This window comes from Periplaneta americana, chromosome 2 (assembly GCF_040183065.1).
Source record: "Periplaneta americana isolate PAMFEO1 chromosome 2, P.americana_PAMFEO1_priV1, whole genome shotgun sequence".
In the NCBI taxonomy this organism is placed as follows: domain Eukaryota; kingdom Metazoa; phylum Arthropoda; class Insecta; order Blattodea; family Blattidae; genus Periplaneta; species Periplaneta americana.
The window spans coordinates 57048912-57066126 of NC_091118.1; the positions used below are offsets into that span (position 1 = coordinate 57048912).

A 17215-nucleotide genomic window follows, 5' to 3' on the forward strand; every position below is an offset into this window, starting at 1 on the left:
TGGAAAACAGCTCTCCGGATTACGGAGCACATGGTGTCTGAAAATAATTAATAGCTACTCTGTCTGCACTTGTTTGCAGAAAAAAATCACGACGTCGTATTCAGAAAAGTATAATGAATATCTCTACAAAATTTTATCGAGGTGATAGAGGGCTACACCTTTTAAAAGTCAACTCGAATTATATAATAAGGTAAAACTCAAACTCTTTTCACATGTTTATCCAGACACTTATTCTAGACAATAAGATATTAATTTTTGTCACGAAAATTAGTTTATATGAAAGTACATACCTTCTTATAATATATCCACACTCTGTATTAGAAAAATATTGAATTATCTTTACCACTTTGCATCATCCAAACACATACTTCGCTCCCATCTCTGCAGCGTAAATGATCTTATCGGATACGTGCAACTTTCGCTCTGTTGCGAGGGTCCCCTAACAGATGTAAGCATCTGTCTACACTTGGATAGTATACTTTGGAGTGTTATAAACACGTCTATATAAGAATTTAGCATTAAAGATAGGGTGTGAAAATTGATTTTTGGCCGGCTAGATGCTTGAAATTACACACTGTGCGACGTGGACCCACTTTTAACGTTCTTCACTGATGAAGCGTGGTTTCATCTTCACGGTCACGTTTCTACTCAGAAAAATCGATACTGGGCTACCGAAAATCCCCATACTATTAATGAAGTTCCTCACCACGCTGCAAAGGTTGGGGTTTGGTGTGCAGTGAGTGCGGGTAGAATTATCGGTCCCATAATTTTCGACACAAGTTGATTCACACGTTTATGTAACTTCAATTTTAAATAATTTTTTTCCGCAACTAACAAGAAATGAACGATTGAGTGGCTGGTTTCAGCAGGAGTCAGCTACAGCGCACACCGCTGCGAATTCTATGCATGAATTGCGAAGTGTGTTTGGCGACAGAATAATTAGTAGAAGATTGTGGCACCTCGTTCCCCTGACCTATATCCATGCGATTTTTATTTATATAATGTTATGTTTTATTTAACGGCGCTCGCAACTGCAGAGCGTCGCCGAATGTGCCGGAATTTTGTCCGGCAGGAGTTCTTTTACATGCCAGTAAATTTACAGACATGAGCCTGTCGCATTTAAGCACACTTAAATGCCATCGACCTGGTCCGGGATGAAACCCGCAACCTTGAGCATAGAAGGCCAGCGCTATAACAACTCGCCAATCAGGTCGACATTTTTATTTATGGGGAACGTTAAAGAATAAAGTGTACGCATCAAATCCGCACACGTTACAAGAATTGAAGGACAACATCACAAGAGAAATACAGGCACTCAGTGAACATGAACTTTTGCGAGTGAACCGGAATTGTTTTCGGAGATATAGGGAATGTGTTCGAGTTGAAGGTCATCACTTTCAACATATGTTGTGATGCAGGTAAGCCTGAAGTTAGTAGAGTAGTTAGTGTTCCGTACCCATGACTTGCCGGTCTTTTACGTGTAACTCTGGCGGCAGGCGCGCCAATCTTCACCTAGTCCAAGGCCGCCGCGGAACGGTCCGGCCGAGCTACGAACGCACTGTATAATAAGATACGATAGTGAATTAAATCTAATTTATCGGTATTACTACCATGCCGCGAGGTGTTCTATAGAGTTACATCGGAGTATGTCTAAAAAACTTCTTTAATAATGCACTCTTTTGGTGGCAGGAACGAAGAAGACTCCCAGGAGTCACACTGTAGCCTGGAGACTTGGAAGGAGATGCTGCGACGTCCAACACTCCGGCCCCTCATTCTCGTCAACACATACTTTCTTGTACAGAGCTTCGGCGGGATGGCGTCCATCAGACCGTATATGGTGCACGTGTTCAGAGAATATGGAATGCACGACGAGGCAGAATGGATTACGGTAAAGCAAGCTTGTAGATGGTATTTACTAGAGATGAACAACGATCGAGAAAGCGAGCCTAACAGCGCCCGCAAAGCCGAAAACCCGCACGACAATGTTGTATTACGTCGCGTCCTTAATCTAAAGACTGCTTGTGAGTGTTCCGAGACTCTATATTGATCGTTCCCGAAGTCAAGCAGCCTTGAATCGCCACAGTTGTGTATACCTGAGTGAACTTTTATCTACTTTGGCAACTGTTATATCGCACATCGGATACAAGACTAGCACAACTCAAACTTGAATAATTTGATACAACTCGAGTTGTGTCTGTTTTGTAGCTAATATAAATAATTTTTACTTCAGTGAAACACTGAATTTTGCCCCATCTATCGTGAAACAGTTGACTTAGAGATGTGTCAGTCTTATAGTTCGTAGAACATTGTTAAAGCTATCCAGTTATGGTACTAACTGAATTTTCATTTTTTTTTTAGTTGTGCCAGTCTTGTATCCGATATGCGATATATGTATAAACAATCAAGTAGCCTATTTGAAACATCATCTCTACCTTTCAATGTATAATAATCCGTTCCCAAGTCTTTATTTAATTACTAGGCCCTTATTAAAAGGGTAGGAATTTTCTTTTCATATGTTTAAGATCAAGTGTACAATCTCAAGTAAAAAGATATTAATGTTATATTTTATTTCGGAATATGTATGATAAGAACTTTCTTGTGTTAAATACTATTAACGTACCTTGTTAACATGTTTCGACTTATTTTCGGTCATCTTCGGAACTAGTCGTTGTTGGTCTTGGCGCCTCTTGTTTCCTTTTTGGGTGTGTTCGTAGTGTAAAGTCAAAGAGTGTATGTGTTTCGAAATTGAGTTGTATGTTGAGAATATCGTTGGGGTGTGTTTTTGTGTGTCTGTATATTTCATATTGTTCTAGTGTGTTGAGTTTCTGGCTTTTTGGTTGGATGTGCAGAATTTCCATGTCTGTGTTGATGTCTCTGTAGGTGTGGTTAGCATTTGTGATGTGTTCTGCATATGTGGAGGTGTTTTGTAATTTTGTTATGGCTGTGATGTGTTCTATGTAACGTGTTTGAAATGATCTGCCTGTCTGTCTTATGTAGAAGTTGTTGCAGGTATTACATTTGAGTTTGTATACGCCTGTGTGGTTGTATTTGTTTGTTTGTGTTGTTTGTGTGTTGAGATGTTTTTGTAGTATTATTAGTTCTGTATGCGATGTTGTAGTTTAATTTCTTGAATGAGGTTGCAATTTTATGTGTGTTTTTGTTTTCGTATGTTAGTGTGATATATTTTTTGTGTTCTTGTGTTTGTGTTGTATTCTTCTGTTTTTTGTGGTTTTGTTTTGTCTTATGTATTATGTTGTCTATTATGTTGGGGTTGTATCCGTTTTCTTGTGCTATGTATTTGATTGTGTTTAGTTCTTCGTTGTAATCCTGTTGGTTCATTGGTATGTTGAGTAGTCTGTGTACCATTGTTCGGAATGCAGCTTGTTTGTGTTGTGTGGGGTGGTTGGATGTGTTGTGTATGTGTGTTGTTGTTGGTTTTCTGTATACTTTGAATGTGTGTTTGTTGTCTACTTTTGTTATTGTGATGTCTAGAAAATTTATGGATTTGTTATTTTCAATTTCTAATGTGTAGTGTAGTTTTGGGTGTATTTTGTTTGTGTGTTGATCATACATATTCCGAAGTGATACAGTGTTAAAAGTTGTGTAATCAAGATGTATTATATTTTATGTGTCTTAAAAATGCAAATTTATTTGAGAATTTTTTTTTCTATTTATATAACCATAGATAATATATTATAATAGAACCACAACATTTTGATAACTAAGATACTGTTCTGTTTTGTCTTTTTGTCTCATTTAAACGTTTATAATGTTATTTATTTCAGTGATATATTTATTCAAAGTTACGAAATCTTTCCACGCCGACCAAATGCTATTTTGAGAATGATGAGCGAGACTCGAAGCGCACGAGAATGACGAGACGAGACTCGAAAGACAAATGCAACGAACACAGCGAGTGAGAGCGGCAGTTAGTTTTGTTCATCTATAGTATTTATAGTTTATTTAATTGTTTTTATAGTTATATAATTAATATATTATTTAATTCCTTGTTTATATAATGCTTAATCTCCACATACAAACGATATCTTATATGATGAGAGAGTTTTGGGTATTCCATCGTATCCTGGAACTTAACATTCTCAACGTTTGCGAATTATAGGTTCCATCAGACCAGCCTCATGGTCTAGTGGTCAGAGCTTCTGGCTATAGTTCATGAGGTCCAGGATTCGATTCCCGGTTAGAGCACAGGAATTTTTCCTTAAAGGGGATTATTCCTGTGTTCGTCTATGGTCTGGAACTTTAGGTTAATTTTAGATTTAAGACCTCTCCTGGCACTACATTATCATAATCATCCTATCACATCATCGGGGTAATGTAACTCCGCCTTCCAGGCGCCCCAACTTCAGAAGTGGGTTACAATTAAGCCACAGCCAGGAGAGAAGACCAGAAATGTCGAAAAGACAACCTGGTGGCATTGGATAGAAAAAAAAAAAAGGTTCCATCATGAGAGCAGCTTAAAACCCATATCTGCCTAGTGTTGCGTTTTCGCAACATTCTGCATTAATTATTTTTCTGCAAAATGCAAAGAAATTAATTAAAAAATTAACTTTTATTTCATTGTTGTGTATACTAGAAGAATCAAAGGAGCGTGCAGCACAATAATTAACTTCCATTTCAGTTTCATGTGGCGGTGCGAAAATTATGAAAATATTCAACAAAAAAAAAGTTAAGGGCATAAATGGGTTGTATGACCAGAGACGTGGTCTATGGGGCCCGTTATACCTAGCTACACCTAACTATTAGGCTATCGGGGACGACTGAAGTATTCAGAAATGCGTAATCCGCATTTATGTGAGAAAGTACAACATGCCATCACCATCATGATACCACTTATTCAACTAGTCTAATAATTTCCCACACAAAACGAATATTATTAAAATTCTGAAGAGACAGAACGTGGTTTTAAAGATCATATTTATTATAAATACGTGGCCCAATATGATTTTTCCGATTTTAATGTGCTTTATTTCGGAAAACATGTAAACTGTACGAACGCACTTAGTCTCAATAGACAGTTACAGTGACGGCTTGTGAACTTGTGGATTGGGAGAGCTGCAGTAGATTTTGGTACATACAAATTTCACTTCTTGATACCATTACTAATAAGTATAGGACAAAAATAAATGCACTACATATCGAAAAACCAAAACTTTCTGACTTACTTGGGAGATGTCTGTGGCATCATTTGCTTAAAAAAAAAAAAAAAAAAAAAAAAAAAAAAAAAAAAAAAAAAAAAAAAAAAAAAAAACCTCTATTTCAGTCTGAATTTCAGATCGGCAGACACTCAACTTGCAATCTACCAGTGCATTCTGACTTGTCTTAGAATTACCTTTCAACAGTGGTATGTTCCAAATGAATTTTGAGAGGCTCATTTAGATTACTCCCGAACTCAAGCAACCCACGAAATACACCAGGGTTCTTCGAATCGTTTTCCATCATGTCCCCTAAGGGGAAGTTCATATTGGCCACAAAATTTGATACAATTAGTACTTTTTAAAAATAATTTCACGATTTTTTCCCACTTCTTGATTATGTTTGAGAATGTTTGTTCTGTTCGTTTCACTTAATTGCACAGTCTACACCTGTGGAGTAACGGTTAGCGCGTCTGGCCGCGAAACCAGGTGGCTCGGGTTCGATTCCCGGTAGGGGAAAGTTACCTGGTTGAGGTTTTTTCCGGGGCTTTCCCTCAACCCAATATGAGCAAATGCTGGGTAACTTTCGGTGTTGGACTCCGGACTCATTTCACCTGCATTATCACCTTCATCTCATTCAGACGCTAAATAACCTAAGCTGTTGATAAAGCGTCGTAAAATAACCTACTAAAATAAAAATTGCACAGCAATATTAGTTTTGCCTAACATAGCCAATGAAACAACATTTTTCAGGTGAGACTGCGAAGATTCGTGCATTTTGCTTTTTAGGGGCAAATGTCCTAAATGTGTCACGCCACTCCTAGTCCATGCAGCATCACCACCGAAGAGGAGGCAAGGAAAACAAAATACAGATTTTTTTTGTTCACATCTACGTAACCACAAATGCTCAGCGTAAATTTCATTGTTTCACTTCATTACATCAATCTTCTCCGCAAGAGAAAGTTGAGAAAAATAAAATTACGAGTAATATTCTGTATTATTACTATTAAATACGAGAAAAATTCGTACCGGCACCGGGAATCGAACCCAGGACCTCTCAGCTCTGCGCGCTCCTAGTTTATTAAGCGTATGGCTACCATGCGGGCATGTGCTGGCTGCTGTAGGAAAAAATATTGTTAAAAAATGACACTATCGGAACCTGAAGCAGCTTTCTGCCATGAACTCCGCAGCTCATCGTCCTTTTGTAACTGCAGAAAGAGGAAGACGAGTTCATTTTTCAGCAAGATGGTACACCACCTCACTTCTACTATCATGGCTTCAGTACCTTGACGAGCATTTCCCTCTTCGCTGGCGGTTGCGCTGTGGAAATGAAAACCTTGATGAAGTGGCTTCCGTACGTATTCGCCTGTCATAATACCTGTGATTTTTCCTGTAGCGGTAAGTAAAGAACAGTGTTTGCATTCCTCCTTTGGTCAATAACCTGCAGGAAGTACGCCATCGCATCACACCTGTGGTACAGGCGAAAAGTGATGGCTAAAGCCCAGTGTTTTGTCACATTTAACATAAGTAGGTAAGTTAGTGACTATATGCTCAAATCTGTGGGCAGAGGCGGAAAGGGCGTCGTGTTTCCTGTATATCATACTTTAATGGATATAATACATCAAGACATGAGAGGAGTGATAATAGGAGGAAGAAGAATAAAGTGCATAAGATTTGCTGATGATATGGAGTTCTTAGCAGAAGAGGAGATGATACTAAAGAATATGCTACTGGAACTAAATGACAGCTGTGAGCAGTATGGGATGAAGATAAATGCAAATAAAACGAAGAGCATGGTCATAGGAAGAAAAATACCGAAGATAAACTTGCGAATTCTAAATGAGGCAGTAGAGCAAGTGGACAGCTTCAAATACTTGGGGTGTACTATAAGCAGTAACATGAGCTGCTGCCAGGAAGTCAAAAGGAGGATAGCAATGACAAAGGAAGCTTTTAATAGAAAAAGAAGCATCTTCTGCTGACCTCTGAAAAAAAGAACTAAGGAAGAGATAGTGAAGTGCTTTGTATGGAGTGTCGAATTGTATGGGGCAGAAACATGGACGTTACAACGAAGTGTAGAGAAGCGAATAAGAAATGAAGCTGTGTTGGAAAGAGTAGGTGAAGAAAGAATGATGCTGAAACTGATCACGAAGAGGAAAAGGAATTGGTTGGATCACTGGCTGAGAAGAAACTGCATTCTGAAGGATGCACTGGAAAGAATGGGGAACGGGAGATGAGTTCGGGTCAGAAGAAGCTATCAGATGATAGACGATATTAAGATAGGCCTATACGAATCACATGAGAAGAAAAAGAGGAAGGTAGAAATCTATTTCCAGTGGGTCGGTGACCAAGCGTTAGGCTCTGGTGATGACACGTTATGCAGGAATATGAATATCGCCCAGAAGTTTGCTGTGTGACCAGAGGTTCATATATCTAGAACTTGTAAGGTAGCAAGGAAAATGTGCAGGTATAACCTGTCTATTGCCACTTATTACGTTGCTGCATCATTAACCCTTTCCGCCCGAATGAGTCCATTTAGAATCACTAATATTTCTGTAATTTCTGACTCTTATGATTTGTTTGATTATTCCATTTGGTATCCTCAGAAGTAGTTTTATTCTTTATCAATAAACTGCAGCACCCGCCATTTCCTTGGCCAGCTGTTATCAGGAAGAGGATTGCATTTTTTTTGTTTCTCCATGGTGTCTCTATGACCTTATGCACCCATAAATTCAGGCCAGAAAGGGTTAATAGTTACAGAGACAGAGTATTGTAAGTTAGGAGCCATCATTTTTGGACGCGGTGTAAATTTCAATCTGAACTTTCTTTAAATAGCATGCTACTTTTCAGGTGGGTGCTGGTGTGTTGGGAGTGATAGGCTCTGTGACGTTGGTGCTGACTGTCCACTGGCTAGGCAAGAGGCTAATTTCGCTGCTATGCATGACGGGTAACGCTGTCTGCTGCCTGCTGTTGGGGGTTTACAGTTACGTCGTGCTATATCCAGACGGCGTCCCTGAACACCAGGTGACCTGGATGCCCCTCACACTCTTCATCCTGTTCTTCTTCTTCAGCAGCACCATGTTTCACGTTCCCTGGATGATGCTAAGCGAAGTCTTCCCCTTTAGGTATGTGAATCGGGCCACTTGATTTATTGAATGAATAATCGACCATGAAAAAGTGGCTTCAATTCATTCCATTTATACAGATCAGCGGTGACCAAAACTCGAACGGCAGTGATTACACGACGAGAGACAGTCTAAGAAGTAAGGAGACAGGGAAGAGGTACATGGCATGAAAACTACAAGCAGTGGTCGTTCGTGTACCAACATTGAGTTCTTCATCAACCCCGCGAATAAAAATCGCAAGCTTTGCTGTATCAGTAATGTCACTAGTGTCATCAAGAGCCAATAAAAAATATATACAGATTTTTTTGCTTTTTTTTTTTAATATTTCTCATGAACACAAACAGAAATTTCCTGACTTCTCTTCTGGATATTTAGTCGAGAAATGCGCAGTTTTTCAAAATGAATTAACAATTTTCATTGGGCAAATTATTTCAGTCACCTTGATCATTACGCTTTTATAAAACTTTCCTTCGTTGGAAGGCTTAAGAGGACGAGCTATTTCGTTCGCCACATTTATTTATGTCATCTTTTTCTTCATGACGATGATTTAAGGCTGATTTCAGTTTTTGGAGTTTAATACCTCGTTTCATTACTACACTAGGAATTAATATTCAATCAGTTTCTCTATATTATTATTATTATTATTATTATTATTAATATTATTATTAATTGTTACTACTGCTGCTACTGATAAAGCTATCAGTATTTTATTATTATCATTATTATTAAATCAATAGCCTAACTAGTAAATAACTGATAACAGTCATCAAAAGATTAAAAAATAAATAAAAATGGAAACATAACGTAGTAATTATTTTATCCTTCAAAGGAAGATGTAGGCCTATATATTCAGGCACCTATATAAAAATTATGGTAACACTTGCTGATAAATAATAATAATTAATAATAATAATAATAATAATAATAATTAATAATACCTGTTATGGCTGTGTATTCAGCGTACTGCCCTATAATGTCGCTTCTATATACTATTACTAATTGAACATAAACATTTTCTCCGACAGAACAGCGAAAAAATTCCTATTTTCATTCTGTACGAAACCTTCTGTTCCTGCTCGTAGAGACAGAGGGTTTGTATAGCGACATGGTACCGACAATGCTTACCTTCAGTATGTGAGCGAGACAGCAATGTACAGGAAACTCCACTTACCAGTATGAATGTCTTTGATTACACGATGTAATCACGATACTCAGTTTGGTCACCGCTGATATAGTGTCATACATCTTTCTCCACTTCCTTCCTTCACAACCTTACTTCTATTCATTTTTTTATTTTCTTATTCTTCCCCTTCTTTCATTTTGCTCTATCATTTCTTTTTCCTTTTCCACCTGTGCATGTTTTCCTTTTTACTTACTTTCATCCTTATTTCCATCTTATTTCTTCCTTTCTTTTTTATCTTTTTCTCCATTCTTGCGTTTCTCACTTCTTCTCTGCCTCTCTACGTTCTTTCTTCGTTTGTTTTTTCTTAATTTGTATTTTCTCAATTCTTTCTACTTACTTTTCTTCCTCTTCCACATTTCTAATGTTTTAAAGTGTTTCTTTTTATGTGCCATACACTGTAAGTCCTTCATGGTTTCATAAAGGGTTCAGAGCCATTGTGGACCAAGCGTCATTTATTAAAAAAACCGGAGAATGCAAGGCTTAAAATTAAGTGAATACCATAGTTTAATGAAGGGAGGCATACCATTACTTTTAATATGCATATTTTGTATTACTTGCTATCTGTTTCATTAAATTATGGTTTTCACTTACATTTAACCCTTGTTTTCTCCGTTTTTAATATACGGTACTTGGAACATTTTGGCTCTGAATACCATAGTTTAATGAAAATTCACGTATCGTTTAGTTTTAATGTGCATACTTTATATTACTTGCTATATGTTTAATTAAATTATGGGTTTCACTTACATTTAACCCTTGTTTTCTCCGTTTTTAATATACGGCGCTTGGCCCATTTTGGCTCTGAATACCATAGTTTAATGAAAATTGACGTATCATTTAGTTTTAATGTGCATACTTTATATTACTTGCTATATGTTTCATTAAATTATGGTTTTCACTTAACATAACCCTTGTTTCTCCGTTTTTAATATATGGCGCTTGGCCCACTCGGGCTCTGAATACCATAGTTTAATGAATATTAACATATCATCTATATATATATATATATATATATATATATATATATATATAATTTGAACTGGTAATGGAAATTACGGCAAAACGGCTGAACGCATTTTATTAAATGACCCTCATTTTGAAGCTTGGAACCCAAAGTTTTTCAGAAAAATAGTAATTTTTAGTGAAATGTCAATTTTCCTACATCATTTTCCTATTTTCCAAAATCCATCTGTCGTCAGTTTTGAGAAATAGGTAATGGCCCTTTCAGAATAAAACAAAACAAAACACAAACACACTACAATAAACAATATCACACGAAGGCTATGACCTGCAGGATTGCTAACATATTTAGAGTTCAGATGGCTGACATAATGCCAATATGTCGAGCTTCATTTGTGTAACTTTTTCTGAACGTTTCTGTAATATTGGTTATTAAAATCTTAAAGACTTACTAAAAAGAAGATTCTCTGGTGTGTAATTTTCTGAAAGCTATCTGTGTATTGGATATTAAAAACTACAAAACGTAAGAATGTTTGATGACATTATTACCATTAAAAATGAAATATTATTACAGTGAATGCCATGATGTATTTGTCACCAATTATACAGATTAATGCTTTATTGATGATATGAAAGTGAAACCTTTTGGGGTTATATAAGTAGGCGTAGAGAATATCTGAAGTTAGATCTTCATTTCTATAATATTTACCGAGTGACGGCTATGTAGTAGTCTATACAAAACTTACGTAAGATAACAATATTGTTATTAAAGTGAAATATTTTTATAGTTATTAGTCAAGTGGTATGGGTCTTTTCCATATATTTAATGGCGCTACGGTATAGATATTTAAAGCTGAAAGTTAAAATTTATAAAACAGTTATGCTACCGGTTGTTCTTTATGGTTGTGAAACTTGGATTTTCACTCTGAGAGAGGAACAGAGATTAAGGGTGTTCGAAAATAAGATCCTAGGAAAATATTTGGGGCTAAGAGGGATGAAGTCATAGGAGAATGGAGAAAGTTACACAACGCAGAACTACACGCATTATATTCTTCACCTGACATAATTAGGAACATTAAATCCAGACATTTGAGATGGCAGCGCATGTAGCACGTATGGGTTAATCTAGAAATTGTATAGAGTGTTAATTGGAAGACCTGAAGGGAAAAGACCTTGAGGGAGGCAGACGTAGATGGGAGGATAATATTGAAATCGATTTGAGAAAGGTGGGATATGATGGTAGAGACTGGATTAATCTTGCTTAGGATAGGGACCGATAGTGGCTTATGTGAGGGCGGCAATGAACCTCCGGGTTCCTTAAAAGCCATTTGTAAGTAAGTGATGTAGATATTTATATGTGTGATTCTCTTTAGTATTGTCTAGAGGAAGCGCAAAAATTTTAATGCCCAAGGAAAGACCAAAAGGTATTACTTTGTGATAAAATAAGAGGCCTACAAAATGTTGTAGTGTCCCGATCACTTTAGCAAGATCTCTTAGCAGGATAAAATGATTCTACCCTTTACATTTCAAGGTTGTTCACGAAGCATGCAGTAGCTATACCAAGACGCTATGTCTATTGTTGGAAAACATGGCAAACCTGATATTTTCTTAACTCTCACAATCCGCAATGACTTGAAATAGCTACTGCTTCACTCCCACATGAAAAACCGACTGATCGTCCTGACAGTGTTACTTGCGTTTTCACATTGAAACTCAAGATCTGAAGATGTAATAGTAATAGTATAGGTTCAATAAAAAGTATTTAGCATAAAGAAAACCATTCAGAGGGGTATGTTTCTTTATTATGGAAGCAAATAACTTACAAAATATCTGGTATTCTTCATTGAAAATAAATTTGAAAAATTTTAATTTGAATTGTAATGAACTTAGTTTGCAGCATTTGCTGCACAAGTCACTAGTTTAGGTTTAATGTGAATACTTTATATTACTTGCTATATGTTTAATTAAATTATGGTATTCATTTAATTTTAATCCTGGTTTTCATTTCTCTTATAACTGCAATTCACTTCCTCTGATGTCAGCATCAATAATTTTTGCAGGACTCGCGGCATCGCCACGGGGTTTTCGGCGGCCGTTTGCTACGTCTTCCTGTTCACGACCTCCAAAACGTACCTGGACATGGAGTCCACCATGCACCTTCACGGTGTCTTTTTCTTCTTCTCCGCTGTCAACTTTTTCGCCATAGTGTTTGTGTACTTCAGATTGCCACGCATGGAGGGAAAGTCTCTGGAGGAGATCGAGGCTTATTTCAGCGGTCAGAACAAGAAAGGCTTTCTGAAGAAGTGAAGCACAGACTGCAAGACTGTTGTTCATATTTTAAATACCATCAAAATACAGTAGAACCCAAAAAGGGATTACGGCAATTATGTTGCAAAAAATGATTGAGTATGGATAAGTCAACTCGTTCTTCTGGCCGTCACTATTTTGTCACTCTCACTACAATTTATTTTCATTTTATTAAGATTTTGTAACGGGTGATTTCATGTGACTCACGTTGCTCTTTGACTCACTTAAGTTGGAAATTTAATGGGTATTACTCGACCGAGGCGAGTGGAGCCGCGGACGTAATGTGAACTATCAGATATGGTATTACGAACGTAGGAGCAGTAGCGCCATGACTCCGAGCTGCAGGACTGCACTGGCCTTGGTCGAGTAATAATAGAAACAGTAATTACATATTGTAAATAAACAATGGTTGATAGGTCATTGTTTGGAAATAACAATAAATACACTTAAATCAAAATGGTAATTTAATTTGCTTTTTATTGCATTGAAAATATAACATTATTGTGTATGATTCACGTTACAAAAAATATCCTCCACTCAAACATGTATGTATTTATTTACACTGCAAGTGGGTAAGCACCCGGTGGCAGTGGCATACATAATATAAACAATACAAAATAAAAATTACAATACCGTAAAACTACGCAACTATAGTCCTAAAGCGCAACTATGGTCCAAATGCACCTTCAAACCAAAATACATCTAACGCAGCCGCTGATGATATCTAGTGGTTGTACTTGCATTTTAATCAGTTATTATACGATGCTGTTTGTTCTAATAGTTTGCCAAAAGATTGCTACCCTTGTTGCGGCTGTGTATCTGCTGATTTCACACTAACAATATTGTATCTGTTGCATCGTCTGATACTTTTATTCAGATGTATTAGGCCTACTTCAAGGTTTAGATGCAGTCATGTTTCAAAACGTAATGTTACTTTTACATGTTTTAGATATAGTTAAGTTTAAATTTATGTAAATTTTGAGATTAGGCCTAATGGCAAAAATTAAAAAATTTCGTACTTTGATTTCAACTATAGTCCAAACAATTTCTTGGATCATTCTTGAAAACCGTGTTATTTTGTTCCAGGAATTCATCATGTCGCGTGATAAAGTGTCTAGAAGGAAGGTGGGTGGGCGTGCTTACAAAATGTAACTTATAGTGATCATCAAATGGAGCTATGTCTAGCTGATATAAAAAAATGTGATTACACAGCATGAAGCTTCTAAAAAGTATAAAATACCACGAAGTTCAATTATTTTGAGATTGAAGGCGATCTGACAAGACAACGTTAGATCACCTGGTCGTCAGTGTATTTTTTCCGTAACAGATTTATCCACCATGCTGAAGAAATGTGCAACTTCGGATTTCCAATAACAATTTTTGATTTAAGGTGCATCGTGAAAATGTATTTAGACAAAAAAGGTGTGATTGTGAATCAATTTCAGAATAATATCCCTGGAAAAACATGGGCAGACATGTTTCTGAAACGTTACAAACAAGAACTTTCTCAGAGATTCTGCAGCAACATCACGCGTGTAAGGGCTGCTGTAGATGAAGAAACGATCCAGTCATTTTTCACTCACTTTAAAAAAGAAATAGAGGGTGTTCCAGCTCATCTGACCTACAAATACGATGAAACAAACCTGGTGGATGACCCAGGCAAAAAGAAAGTCTTAATGAAACGTGGTTATAAGTACCCAGAAGTGATTAAGAATTCGACAAAGGCAGCTGTTAGTATAATGATATGTGGAAATGCTGCTGGAGATGTTTTGCCTACATGTCAACTACAAGTCCGAACATTTGTGGACAACATGGACCGAGGGTGGGCCAGCGCAAACTCTCTACAACAGATCACACTCAGGTTGGTTCGACACAAACAGCTTTGAAGACTGGTTTTTTAATTCCGTTTTACCAGTTCTACGCAGAGAAGAAGGGACAATTTGAGCTGACACATATTTTAGGCCACTAAAATTTCAATGGCGTCAAATTCTAGTTTAGTGGAAAACATCTCCTGAAGGGCAGAGATTACCCACTATCCCTAAAAATGTGTTCCTTTCTTTACCAAACAAATTGTGGGAAACAATTCGGATAAACTCTGCAGCAAACCTGAAAGCTGGTTTTAAGAAAACAGGCATTTTCCCACTAATGCTACTCCAGCTATGCAACGATTGTCTTCTATCAAGAACTCAGAAAATCCAGACCTTCTTGCACAATCATTTGTGCAATACCTGGAAGAAAAACGGAAGGAAGTTTTTGATCAGAATAAGAGCAAAGGAGAATGAAGAGGCTCCACATTGTGGCAGGAAAGAGCATTTCTGCAGAGGAATTACAGCAAATGTCTTCACTTTCCACTTCAAAGGATAAAAATTTTCCTTCAACTTCAAAAGGCAGAAAGAACAAACCAAGAAAAAAAGAAGCTGGAATCTGACAGTGAAAGTGAAGCTGGTGAGTCTGAAATTTCTTATGTCTCTGAGTCCTCTCTGAATCTTTCTGAGGACCTAATTGAAGATGTTTCAATGGACGACGTTCCATTGAATGGCCATGACTACATCCCAAAGCCAGGTGACTTCGTACCAGTTCAATATGAAGGCGAATCTTGGCCGGGAAGAGTCAAGTCCACCAAGAACGATGGAGCATATGTGAATTGTATGGCACGCTGTGGACTGTCTTGGAAGTGGCCAGAGAAAGAAGACTGTATCTTCTACCCAAACAAGGACATTAAATTCCCAATAAGTCCTCCATCAAAAATGAGTACAAAGAAGGCTTAATATCGTGTGCCACAACTAGAAGATAGATGGGGAAAACTATTGAAGTAAAAATGTCAGTACAAACTTTTATTTAATTGTTTCACAATATTTATGATTTATTATCTATGTTTTTTTAATCTTTACCAATGTATTTTCTTTTAATGTTCGACTGTGTTTGATAAGTTTCTTAATTGCATTATTTTTCAAGAAAATTTACAATTTGTTTGCATTAAATTGTGTCTTTTTCACTAAGACATATGAGGATGTCATGTACTTTCAATAGAGTCTCTCAACTGTAGTCCAGTATTAATTTAGTATGGAATTTTTCACATGGACCAAAGTTGTCCATGGTCATATACAACAATGGTCCAGTGTTTAATAAAGAATATATTAACAAATACTACCTTACACTTTTTATGATTAATAGGCTTTAAAAAAACAACCTGCAGTACCTAGACACACAAACAAAAGGCTGTTGAAAAATATCCTACTTCAATTAGATAAGCTGTAAGTTAAAACGTCATAAATGTGGATCATAGTTGCGTAGTTTTTCGGTACACGATACAATTACACAATACACAATACAATTTTATACACAATACAATATAAATACACAATACAATTTAACACAATACAATTTAACACAATAATAATAAAACATAAATAAAATACTTAATTTTACAATACAACCTACATAATTTATGTATAGGCACTACATAAGTTTCAATAGTCTTTCACTTTACTCTCATCTCACTCTTACCTCTTACACGCCATTTTTAAATAATTTACAATTCAAACCAAGGAAGTAACTCGTCAGGCTAAATAAATGCATGTCACCTTAAAAAATTAAATGTTAAATGTCTCCTTCAATATGATACAGAATCTGTTATCTTTGCATTCTGTCCAACGCATTACGTAAAGAGGTACACTCATTACGAGTGTCTAAGTGGACGGGATCCGACGGGATGAGCGCCGTCTTGAATCGCTAAGTGATTACTTGCGCATATCATATTATTATAAAGTACCGAAGTACATATGATATTTCCGCGCAGGAATATGAATAGAACAGAGAAAAATTCTCTCCGGCACTGGGACTTGAACCCGGGTTTTCAGCTCTACGTGCTGACGCTTTATCCACTAAGCCACACCGGATTCCAGCTCCGATGCCGGATCGAATCCCCTCAGTTTAAGTTATATCTCTCGGTTTTCCCATGTAATAGGCTACTTGATATGTTACTTACAATTAATGGCTTTTAAGGTGTTTATTGCTTTTTTTTTCTTCTTCTCCTTTTGCTGTTATAATTATTTTAATCATTTCCCCCCTCTTGTCTTCTTCTTTCTGTCTCTTCTCCATTTCTTCTACTTCTCTTTCAATTTAACTTCTCTTCTTCATCCCACTTTCGTCATTTCCTTACCTTTTTCTCGACGCTGACCTTCCCTGGAGATCTGAATGCCGACTGCGATGTTATCAGCCTGTGCTTGACCATGCATCCCTGTTGAAAGAATTTTCTGCTATCTCGTTGCTGTCATCTAGCTAAATTTGAAGCACGGGTGTTAGCTATCAGAGGCCTCAGTAGTGATAGGAGCTTGACCATGCCGACACATACCACGGAGTACCGCTTCCAGCCTCCCAGGTAGGAACTCTGATCCCTAGAATAGCAAGGTAGTTGACGGGTAGCGTGACGTGAAGGGAAGCAGTGCCTGTATCTATGCCATTGCTCGACTGGGCTTCGATGCCTGTTG

The 17215-nt window shown here is 37.0% G+C and overlaps 1 protein-coding gene across 1 annotated transcript in view; it reads left to right on the top strand.

The window, feature by feature from the left end:
• The window catches only part of LOC138695269 (facilitated trehalose transporter Tret1-like), a 51379-nt gene extending 37925 nt beyond the window's left edge, over positions 1-13454 (top strand). Inside the window, exons 8-10 of the mRNA XM_069819706.1 lie at positions 1690-1888; positions 8001-8275; positions 12479-13454. Of these exons, the coding sequence (XP_069675807.1) occupies positions 1690-1888; positions 8001-8275; positions 12479-12725 (721 nt within the window). The 3' untranslated portion in view covers positions 12726-13454. The remainder of the gene's footprint in view (positions 1-1689; positions 1889-8000; positions 8276-12478) is intronic.
• The last annotated feature ends 3761 nt before the right edge of the window (positions 13455-17215 follow it).